The sequence below is a fragment of the Equus caballus genome, chromosome 9 (assembly GCF_041296265.1).
Source record: "Equus caballus isolate H_3958 breed thoroughbred chromosome 9, TB-T2T, whole genome shotgun sequence".
NCBI lineage: Eukaryota > Metazoa > Chordata > Mammalia > Perissodactyla > Equidae > Equus > Equus caballus.
The window spans coordinates 2,285,688-2,298,070 of NC_091692.1; the positions used below are offsets into that span (position 1 = coordinate 2,285,688).

General features: G+C 37.5%; 1 protein-coding gene across 1 annotated transcript in view; it reads left to right on the forward strand.

The window, feature by feature from the left end:
* CNGB3 (cyclic nucleotide gated channel subunit beta 3) overlaps positions 1–12,383 on the forward strand; it is a 127,624-nt gene that overhangs the window by 65,203 nt on the left and 50,038 nt on the right. The window contains exons 8-10 of the mRNA XM_023648355.2: positions 2,351–2,437; positions 5,444–5,508; positions 6,243–6,365. Coding sequence (XP_023504123.2) covers positions 2,351–2,437; positions 5,444–5,508; positions 6,243–6,365 — 275 coding nt within the window. The remainder of the gene's footprint in view (positions 1–2,350; positions 2,438–5,443; positions 5,509–6,242; positions 6,366–12,383) is intronic.

Sequence of the window (12,383 nt, forward strand, 5' to 3'; positions counted from 1 at the left end):
ATATATGGGTCTTTATTAGGCAGAACAAAATGTTAGTGCCCACATTTAAATTCCAATTTAAATGTCAGGAAAGGAGTAGGAGGTGTACTTTGTCTTATGCACACAGAATTCTAGCCTCCAATTCATGTAGCATAATAGTGTAAAAGTCTACAAAATGGTTTCTACTCGTTTCTTTCTTGTCCATGTAAGCAAAATAACAACTAGAAAAGAAGCAACTACTTAAATAACATGGTATCTTCCCCAAATAAGAGTATAATCTTATGTTTTTCAACCATAATTATTTGCAAAGTACTTTCTTATCTTTTATTTGTTCCTCCCAACTCTGAGAAATAGGCAGAGATTGGTGGTTATCCAAGTTTGCCTAATCCATATGAGTGAACTCCAGACTCTCACTCCAAGGACAACCCTTTAGTGGCCTCAAATCTTGTTAAAAACTACAAATTTGGATTTACACGCAAAATTGTCCCTATTGGAGATCTCTGGTGATTAAAATCTCTTTCAATTTGTTTTTATCTCCAACTAATTTTTCTGTAAAAAATTGTCACATACTTAGACATATTGATAATAAATACTACTTTGATGAATTCTACAAAGGGGATGGATATTCTTTGTAAGTGCCACAAAGCTTATTCCGAACTCTTAATCACTTTCTTGCATTTGAATAAGAGCAAATTAACCATATATTTAATTTGAGTTTAGAAATGTAAAATTTTACATTCATTTAATTGTGGTCCCTTCTCCTTTTGAGTTCCCGTAGCACACCCTGCCTGTCTTCTGGCTTGTATTATAGTTATTTTTGTGCTTGGTTCCACCACTATTAGATAGTTAACTTTTTGTGGACAGAAACAATATCTCATTCTGATTTCAACTCAAACATGCCTCGCAAAGCACCTTGTACAAAGTGCAGTGTTAGTCAACACTTAATTCAATTTTCTACAGTCCCGTGAAAAATAAATCATCTCTACCTACACAAATCCATGCTAGTGTGTTAACATCAAACACAGCTGGTGACTGTCCGCACAGAGAAGGCAAGTGGGCAGTTGAGCAACCGGATAGGCAGCAAGTAAAAAGATCATGATTCTGACATATTAGTCCTAATAAAGTTATTTTAAAGGTAAAAAGGAAAGATCATTGTGATTTGAGCCAGAAAACATGGGTGCGGAAATAGCACTACACAAGTCAACGGCTCTGTGAGCCTGCCTTCTGCTCTGTGAGACATTATTTTAGCAGCTGTTCTGTATACTTCTCAACTTGTTACGAGGCTCAATATCTGTAGGGTAAAAATCAATGAGGTTTGATGATATGATGCAATTTCTAAACCAATACTTTTAGTAAGTAATTTGTTTATAATAGCCAATCCGGTTAAATCAAACTGAAAGTTCCATTTCTTTTCAATTGACCTAGGCTATTGTGAAATTCTGGTACACAATTAATTACCTCAACTCTCCATTTCATATATATGATCTTACAGAAAGCTCTTAACTGCTCTTAATTGTCTTAAGTAAATTAGATTTTTTTAATGTACCCTATTTTTTAAACCACGTAAAAATTAATGAAAATGAATAACTATCTTACATAGAAGAATTTTTAGCTATCACTGCGATCAGGAAAGTATTCAAGTGTGATGTGTCATTTCACAAGTACCAGGGTAATAGAAGGCCGGAATAATTTAAGTATATGGTGAATTTAAAAATATCTATTTTTAGCCATAATAGCGCTTTCAGTACCTTTTCCCATTGGAGCTGCTGATTATTTGTAAATGGCACTGATTTCTTTCCTCTCTTCTCTCTTAGTCTGCACGGTCTCCAATAGATACTTTCACAGCAGTTTATTGTTAGCAATACGATCCAAAGTAGGCAGCAGTAGAGAGAATTGAGGAGTCTGGATGATCCACCAAAAATATAATCAGTTCTGAATGCTGGAGAATTAGCTGGAACATAAAAATATATCACTGTGATGAATGGGCAATGATTTCAAATAAAATCAAGAGCGGACTTGATTTTCAGTCCAAGAGCCCCACGTTTAAAACACTATTAAAATGTATTTTAACATTAGCAGCCATGCCATCTCTGAAGTGTATGTGACAGGTCCAAAAAAGTCCCAGAGAATGCAGTGGCTGAGGCAACAGGAGGGGCAACGAGGTGGAAATGAAGTACGTCGGTAGTAGGCTACAAAATAGCGTCCTTGTTTTCATGGTTCTCATATGCCTTTCGGTGGCACCATGAAGGCAATTTTGTATTAAACAATACTTCATGGCGGCTGGTCAGTTTTTATATACATCGGTATAAGTCAATCCGTGTATAAAAAAGCATGTAAACACAACATAACTGTGAACGTGTTCTTCCAACAGTTGGATGTCGCATCAATAATTCCATTTGATGTTTTCTACCTCTTCTTTGGGTTTAATCCAATATTTAGGACAAATAGAGTATTAAAGGTAAGATAATTACATTTAATTGTCTTCTTATAATAATGGAAATCTTGAAGTGATCTAAAATATCCTAAAAGTAGAATATTCTTAACTTTCCCAAACTCTCCTCCACTTTTCTGCCCCCGTCAATGCTATGAATTTTAAAAATTGAATGAAAGAAAAATGTTGTTGTTTCTACTAATGGAAGTTGCTCTTAGCTGTTTTTATTCTGTATCTCATAATAGGTATTTTTATAATCTCAGATAGGAATGCCTTTTTACTTCTAAATACAACTATAATTACAAATGAATCTTTTATAATTTTATTCTTTTCCATTTGTCCTTTCTTATTAGACAGTCACTGAATGCCTGAATGCTGGCTATAAAATGAGGACGTTGGATTAAATGACCTCTAAGTTATCTTGCTCATCTAAAATTCTATAATGCTAGAAAAAAATGCAAATACACTTTTGCATAACAAAATCATTTACATACTTGGATGCAACTCAAACAACCCTCAAAGGGGAATTGGTTAAATAAATTGTGGTACATCTATATAACAGAATACTTTGTAAAATAAAAAAAATAAAGAGAAAGTTTTCTTTGAACTGATACAGAAAGACCTCCAAGATAAATTACGAAGTTGAAAAAAAAAAAGCTAGTTACAGAACAGTTTATAGAACAATACTAACTTTTACATAACAGAATGGGGAAAATATCCCATTTTTCTGTATTTTCATACACACTGAACAGCTACAAAAAAACCTAATAAAAATGGTTACCTGAGGTGAGGAGGGGAGGCAAGAGAGAAAAGAGAATGGATCGGCGCAGGAGTAGGGGCAAGACATTTGAAGTACATATTTCCTATTGCTTTTGAACTATGTAAATGTATTACCTATTCAAAAAGATGCTAAGATATAAATATTTTATAACTCATGGCTTCATCGGGTACCTGAAACGAATCTTAGAAGAGTGAGAATGTGAAATTTCATAGAAATCTTTAACAATAGCAATGATAGCTTGTATTCCCAAAGATAACCTTCTTAAAAGGAACACCGAAGATTTTATAAATTTTAGGTGGTTATCTCCTTCGCATCTTGGGAAGACAAGACAGCACAACCTGGGGACACAGTGGATCCTGATGACGCCAGCAGCAGCAAGAGCAGCAGCTCCTAGTTGTCGAATACACACTTGGGCCAACATACTTTGTTCAACTTTATGCTTGTTATCTCATTTATTCCTCTGAACAACTTCATTTTAGAGATGAGGAAAATGACAATTAGCAGGGTGAATAAATCTGTCTAGAGATGCTGTTGGGGACTGACAGTATCTGGATTCTATCACATGTTTTTCCGATTCTAAATTCTTCACTATAATCAGGTTGTCAAATAACCCTCAGGCTGACAGGGCTTTCCTTCCATGCCCATGATTTTTCCAAGTTGAGAGGGACCATACCCTCTATTCCTGTACATTCAAAACAACACTAGAGCTCTCTGGTTTGACCCTGGCATGTGGCCTAGACTCAGGCAGCACTTAACCTTCCAAGCAGTTCAGTGGGCAGGCCATGCCTCATGGAATTCCCAGTCTCCCAGGAAAGTTTCAGGAGGCCCTGCTCAGAGAGGACCAACTTTCAGAAAAACTCAGTTTCCTAGAGATTTGGGAGTTGGTCTGGTGTTGTAATAAAAGCTTATAAAATGCCAGCTGTTCACGTTCCATCTCGGTATCCCTAAGATGTCCGAAAGCCCTCTATATTCAGTGTTTTCTTTTAATACAAGAGATTCTGAAAGTCAGCATTGATCTTTTCACAGCCCCGTAACCCAGTCATTTTACATATAAATGTGTCATTTTAATGCACAACTCTCTAGGATAAATATGTATCTGTCTCCAAATTATACACAAGAAAACAAAAATATAAGTTTTCTCCACAGTGAACACAAGCTAAATTTAAAAACACTCTCTTGTGCAAACTTCTGGCACAATAAACAAGTTACCACAAATTGAAATGATCTTAATCTGAATGTTTGAGGAACTTTTCCTCTTCAGGAATTCTAGAAAAACAAATCATTTGTGTATATTTCTAAGTAAGTAGTCACTGTTATATCATTTTTTTAATTCCAAATGCTCTATTACAGTCGTATCTATATTGGATGAAATTTTGAACTAAGAACTCTCTAAGGTTCCTTCTCTCTTGGAGATACCATGGGTCTAAGCACATTACATGTTTAAGTATATTAACTCATGTCCGCATGCAACCCCTTTAGGAGGCACGTTTTCTTATTGTCCTCATTTACAGATGAGGACACGGAGGTACAGAGATATTGAGTTTTCCAAGATGGCTCAGTTAGCAAACGGTGGAGGTGGGACTGGCGTTCGGCTCCTACCCCTGGGTTAACCGCCTGCAGCAGCAGAAGAGGAAGTGCATGCAGGGGCCGAGAGCTGAGACAGAAGGAGACAGAGGCAGAAAGAGCTCGAGGGACATGGCAGCCTTGTTTGGATTAGATGCATATGAACTCATCGTATCTTTGAACAACGTCATAACAGCTAACAAATGCGAACACTTACTGGACTTTAAATTTTGTGGGAGTAAATATACATTTAATGCAACTTGCTTAAAAACAATGTTAGTATTGAACAACAAGATTTAACAGCTCTTGTGATGTCAGTGTATTAGATTATACTTTTCCTACTTTACGTTTTGGGGAGAGTGTGATTTCAATTATTGTAAAACAGAGTTCTACTATATGCATTAAAAAGAAAAAGGACAGAAATGTTTTTAAGCTTGATTTTCAGCAAGCATTACAAACAAGACTTAACTGGAGGGTAAAAATAAAACACAGCGGAAGCTCTGGAAGTCTGGCATCATGCTAAAATGTACTGTCCAGAGGAAGACACCGATAAACAGGCCCTAGGTTTTTTTTTTTTTACAGACATATGAATAGAATAATTTTCAGTAACAAATAAAATCTATTTTATTTACATAGATGTATCTAAGACTAACACATTTTTGGATTTCTTTTGCTTGTTTTCTACACAGTACACCTCATTTTTTGAGTTTAATCACCATCTGGAATCGATAATGGACAAGGCCTATATCTACAGGTAAAGTATAAGTCAGGACACTTTGAAGTGGGGAGAAAGCAATGCGACAACATTTTAGGCAGTATTTAGGAAGAATATGACCTCCCTGATCAAGAAAAGGGGATAATTTCAGATTTTTGCCTATATAAAATATAGGGCTATGTTCTAAAACAGATCTGAATAATTTGAAGTGAGATAAAAGTGTGAAAATCACGTTATATTTTAGAAGAATATAGGACTAAAAAAATAGGAAATAATACCTGCTTCAATTAGAGCAAGTACTGATAAACATGTTCTTTCACACATCGACTTTATATCTCTCTCATGACAGTTCGTTCTAGTCTGAATTTCCTTCCTAGCTGCTCTGAACATCACTGGCACAGAGATACATGGTCACACTCAGTCACAGCGTAAGTCCGACGAGCTTCTCAGGGTGATCCAGTGAACTCAGTGTGGCGTCTGCTATGGGGCTCAAAGTGGAGGGGTGCTCCTCAAGGCATGTCTTTCAGAGTTGACTCACACCATCTGTGAAGAGAGAGGAAGGTTTTTTCCTACACTCCGTCAGTCCCAGTGGAGACACCGCAGTCGGGAAACATGTGATGGCACCATCATCTTATACTATAGTAATGAGAGTTAACGGTTCACAAATGTAAAGCAAAGAGATTCAGCGGAGACTTTAAGGAAAAGAAAACGTAAGATAGGCCGTATTTCAGAAACAACATGAGTACTTACTTTGTGTTTATTCTCCTTGCCAGAGTCATTCGAACAACTGGGTACTTGCTGTTTACTCTGCACATTAATGCCTGTATTTATTACTGGGCTTCAAACTATGAAGGAATTGGAACGACTAGATGGGTGTACGATGGTGAAGGAAACAAGTAAGCTTTAATTTTGAAGAAAGCTTTTATTGATTCTTCTTAACTTTCCGTTTCAATGTATGAGTTTTCTTAAACCGGTGTTTTGGAAGTCATAACCCACAAACAGGCTGTAAAAACTCTTTGGTAGGCGGGTATGTTTTTAAGTGAAAGAGATTAAAGTAGAGGAGAGCAGAATAGAAAATACCAGACTCTGCTGTGCCCAGTAGTAGAGAGAGAGAGAGAGAGAGAGAGAGTGTGTGTGTGTCTGTGTCCTCGGTTGATGTGGGAAAGGCATTTCTAATCTGGGTAATGATCAAATACGTTCAGAAGCCTCTGCTTTAGACAACTGAGTGGTAAGGTAACTTTTAATAACTCCAATGCTGATTGTTAGCAATGAACAATGTTAATTATTTGGAGGGCAGGTGCAGTAGTTAATTAGTTTACCACTGAAGGATTTTACAGTTTTATGAGTCAGCTATAACCACTAACTCAATTAAACACTTAGAGAGTAACAAGGACCATAAATTAAACCTGACAATTAGACATGCACGTGTCCCAGGAATAAAGAGATCGTTTGAAAAATTTAGTGCAGCAGAATCAGGACTCAGTAATGGCAACTGGGCTATTTAATAGAGAGCTTTCGTTTGGGTGGGATACCAGAGCCTGGCGTAAAGTAAACTGCACAGACTTTCTGCTCGATCGAAATGACATTGAGCATCTTATGCGGCGGTGTCCTTACTGGCAGACAGCAGGTCCCAGCACGACTTTGAAGGCAGCCCCCAGCAGCCCTGGGAAGGAAAGCAATTACAGGATAGAGCAAAGACACCTCACAAAATTACACACCACCTAGAGTGAGCAGGAGGTGTGTGAGGAATCAGAACAGCATTTTTGGAACTTTTAACCAGAACTGATTTTAAAAATTTAAAGTCAGAAGGCCCACTGATTGGGAAAACACACCTACATACACAAACAGAGAATATCTATTTATAACCAAACCCATAAGCAATTCCCTTTAGAATGTGGATTAACTTAAGTATGTATTTAGTTTAATATAAATAACTAATTTATACAGAAAACTGCATGAGGTACCAACTATATTAAACATTGCCTGAAAGTGAGTATGTGATCCAACATCATTAGATGCCTGAGGCTGATAACTGTTTTTATCAAATTAGCAAAATAATATAGAGTTGCATCAGAATGCCTCCAGTGGCGCTATTTCTCTTCTCACACCTGGATGCCTGTGTGCGGCATTTCTAGAGCATACATCTTGTACCCAGTGCCTGGAATATTGTGAAGTGTATAACAAGGACTCAACACATGACCAGTATTTAAAGAAGGCAGGAAGGAAGAGAGAGAGGGAGTGAGAAAAAAAAGACGAAATGACCAAATCTGTATTATAACAAGAAAGACAGAAATCTCAGGTGCAACCCATAAGAAACTTAAGCTAAAGCGCACTCATATTTCAGGATTCTAATTCCGGCTATAGTGCAGACTGGAGATCCCAAGTGGCCCCTCAATAAGATCAATTACTTGTAATTTTTGTTGTAGTTACTTATGTAATGTAAATAAGATGCATTTCTTAGATAAATTACAGCTACCACAGTTTTGATTGCAGAATTCTCTAGAAAGTAAGAAGAAACTCCAAAGTCTAGAAAACAAAAGTGCGTCCTGAAGCTGGAGCGGAATCGAGTCGTGAGATAGCCATCAAGGAGGAGAAATAGAGAGGATAGCTTTTTTATCGGTAGAAGAAAAAAAAATGGAATAAGAGAACTAAAAAAGAAACTCAATCAGTCAAGAAAAAAGGCAAAAATAAAGAAAACTGTGGGGAGAAATACAGAAAGGCAGAACGGCAAGACAAACAGAAAGCACAAAGTAAGATGATAGAAACAACTTAAAATATATCAATAAGCACAATAAAAATTAATACGGAGTAAATTCCCCAACTAAGAGAGATTATCAATTAATATTGCTCAAAGTAGGCTTTAAAACAAAAATCATTTTAGGGAAAAAGAAGGTCACCGCATAATGATGAAAGTTTCAATTCACCATCAATATAGCATCCCAATTCTAAATGTCTATGCACCCAATAAAATACTTATAATAAATCAAAGAAATTCATAAAGCAAAAATTAATAGAAGGAAGAGAAATTGGCAAACACATCATCATTGTGTGAGATGTCAACACACACCTCCTGATTGATGGAGCAACCAAAAACAGTTAGTAAAGATACGAAAGGTTGGAGAACCCAATTAACGAGCTTGATTTAATGGATAGAAAGAGAACCTTGCACCCAAGAATTAGAAATCACCCCTTCTTCTTACTCACTCACGGAAAACCTGCAAAAAGTGATCAAAAGCAAGTTGCAGTACATTTCACAGCATTGGTATCAAACAGTTCGCGTGCTCTGACTGTAGAGACGAGCATCACCTCATCGGCTCTCTCCTGCGCATTTAGACAGAGGAGTTCCCACTAAAAACCCAAGCTCCAATAATCCTGTTACCAGCTGTCAGGGACAAAGGTTGTCATCCTTACAAAGAAAATGCCTTTAAAAGCAGCATTTTTACGTATTTTTCAAATAATTTGCATGTGGTAGTCATTAGTAAACTTACATTTTCCTCACAGTTTTTGAACATCACCTGCCCTTTCATTGCCTCCTGTTACCCTTGAACTTATAAGTCGAAAGCATTTTTACTCAACACTTGTGATGGTTTCTGACGACCTATAAATTGAAGGATCCTTATGAGGCCATTGGATTTGTAAACTTTGCCCTAGTTAGAATTAGGCAGCAAAGTGTAGGGCACAAGTGGAGCACTGTGAACATTTAAAATAAGCATCAAGTTTATTACTTTTCCATTAATCCTCACCAGAATAACAGTGTCTATTCATTTCAATAGAAAACAAGTCGTTTTCACTTATATGGAGTAGATGGCATCCTTCACTCAACTGTGAAATTTAACAAAGAAAAGGGCTTAGCTTGAAAGAAAACATAAGTAGTTAAGGTTATTTGGCACCCAGAAAAGTTCCCAGTGTACTTTTGTCCATGTATATCCCAATTTATTTATTTTCTGACATAAATTTCCCACTGTGCACAGACCTCTTAGCAAATCCCTAGCCCCAGTTCCTACCCCATAGATCGTCAAAGGAAAGAGTCAGAAAGCAAGCGAGGCTGTCGCGGGACTCATGACTAGACGGGGTGAGGAAGAAATCCGAATTACCATACCTCAGTGCTAGGGAGACTCAGAATAACTCACCCTTTCCTTTTACACAAGAAGATGGTGAGACCTGGGGAGATGAAAGTATTTACTCAGGGTCACGTCATTCAACACATATTATTACGCTCCTGTTGTGCCAGCTCCGTAAACACGTGTGCTTGCGGAGCTTGTCTTCCAATGAGACTGTTCTCCCCCATACTCAGTGCTTACAGTGATAAATTTGCAGAACCCCGGAACTAAGATGGATTGGGATAGTTAAGAAGGTCCACACATAAAATATTGAATGGGGTATTTTTAAAAGTTGTGTGTCCCACTACACATCCACCACAATGGCTAAAATTAAACAGACTGACAGGGCCGGCCCAGTGGCACAGCGGTTAAGTTTGCATGTTCCACTTCAGCAGCCTGAGGTTCGCCGGTCTGGATCCTGGGTGCAGACCTACGCACTGCTTGGCAGGCCATGCTGTGGCAGGCATCCCACATATATAGTAGAGGAAGATGGGCACAGATGTTAGCTCAGGGCCAGTCTTCCTCAGCAAAAAGAGGAGGATTGGTGGCAGATGTTAGCTCAGGGCTAATCTTCCTCAAAAAACAAGACTGACAATACCAAGTGTTGGGGTAAGAATACAGAGCAACTCTCATACATTGTTGGGGGAGTGATAAATGGTACAACTGCTTTGGGAAAAGATCTGACAGTTTCTTTTACAACTAAATATACACCTACCTTACAAACAAAAATTCCAAGCCTAAATATTTAACCAAGAGAAACAGAAATATATGTCTATTAAAAAACTAATATAAGTATTTCCATAGAATATCTTTTCATAATAACCGAAAACTTGAGACAGCTTATGTGTTCACCCATAGGAAAACAGGTAAACTGTACCAGGTTCATACATTGGATACTACTCAGCAATAAAATGGAATAAACTACTGATACACACAGCAACACGGATAAATCTCAAAAACATTATTCTGGGTGAAAGCCATCTTACACAAAAGCGTATTTATGTGGGGGCTAGCCCAGTGGCCTAGTGGTTAAGTTTGCCATGCTCCGCTTTGGCAGCCTGGGTTCAGATCCCAGGAATGGACCTACACCGCTCATCAAGCCATGCTGTGGTGGCGTCCCATATACAAAATAGAGGAAGATTGGCACAGATGTTAGCTCAGAGTGAATCTTCTGCAGCAAAAAAAATAAAATAAAATAAAGTGTACCTATCTGGGGTCAGGAATTGACTGGGAAAGGGCATGAGACAACTTTCCAGAGTGACAAGTGATGGAAATGTTCTGTCTTGATAGGTGTTTGGGTTATGCAGGTGTAGGCATTTATCAAAATTCATCAAATAGTATACTTAAGATTTGTGCTTTTATTGTATGTTCAAATTTTAAAATAGAAATATTGAAGTTTAGTTAGTATATATACATTCTGAAGCACTGTGTTTAGGAGGAATTGTCTTACTGTCTGGAAATTACTTTGAAATGCATCCAAAAACTAAGATGGATTGATGGATGGAAAAATGGAGGAGATAGAGTAAAATGTTCATGGCAGAATCTAGGTGGCAGATAAATGGGTGTTCACTGTAGAAGTCTTTCGATTTTCCTGCTTGTTTGAAATTTTTCATAACAAAATGTTAGGGGAAAATTTCATGTCATGTTTGTTTCACAGAGGAAGAATTTCTATTTCCATGCTAGATATTTTTTATGGTTTTATGTCAGATTCTGCCTGATTGCTTTAACTCAGAGCTGCATATATACAGCCTGTTAGATAGTTCATGTATTAAATCAGGCAGATAGAATCTCCTTGAAAATATCTGCCTGGGGTGTAAATATTAGAGGTGGAGACACTTCACTAATTAAGCTAATCCTAGAGAATCAATAAGCTGCCATCTAATTAAATTACAAATCTTACTTTTGGTTGTGCATGTCTGGGTGTAAGACATGGCTGAGAAAGAATCCCAAAATAAACCTCAAAGCATCAGGGCAGAAAACTTCCAATTAACGCAGCAGACGATTTCCTACACAGAAAAGTAGCTCAAGGCCAACCCTTCAGATTTGGAAAATCAACGCCAAAGTTTCACATTTGATTGTTGTTTTTTAGCATCCATAATGAGAAGATGAAAGACAGTCATTCCTACGTTTGCCCCCGTTACCATGACAGTGACTTTGGAGGGAAAAGGCATCCCAGCTCTTGTAATGGAGTTGGCCAGTGGGGAGAGAATCCAGTCCCTGTCCTACTCCTGGGCAGTATGGGGTTCAGCACATTTCCTTAATTTAAAGGGACCCACAGGTCCAGGACCTGTGTCCAAAATAAATCGGGTAATAGGAAGTTATAAATTGGAATTTGAAAAGTTAAAATGCAATTCAAAAAATTAATTCCACACTTCTTCAAGGCGGTCCTCCTGGACATCAAGTTCACTATCATATCCGTAACTCCAAGGAAGCCTGCTGGAATGGGAATATTTTTATTCTCTTGGCACAGTGGTTTCCAACCCCACAAAAGTGTTAATTATTTTTCTGTTCCTATATCCACCAGGTTAAAAAAAAAAAACTCACGTCATTCAAAAGATATTGAATTTCAAAATGAGTGATTTCTCTCCAGATCTGTTTTTATATGAATACTGACTTCAGCTGCGGTTAGTTTCTCTCTTTGTACACCTCAGCTTCCTACTAGTTGAAGATCTGAAAATTGCACAGTATTTTCACAAGAAAAAAACGCTCTTCTTCAAAGATTAGTACACAATTACTTAAAGTCCTAATGCTTATGTGGCACATCCAGCCAAGAAATAAAAGCCTGACTACATCAGGATTCTGTAAAAAGTGCTG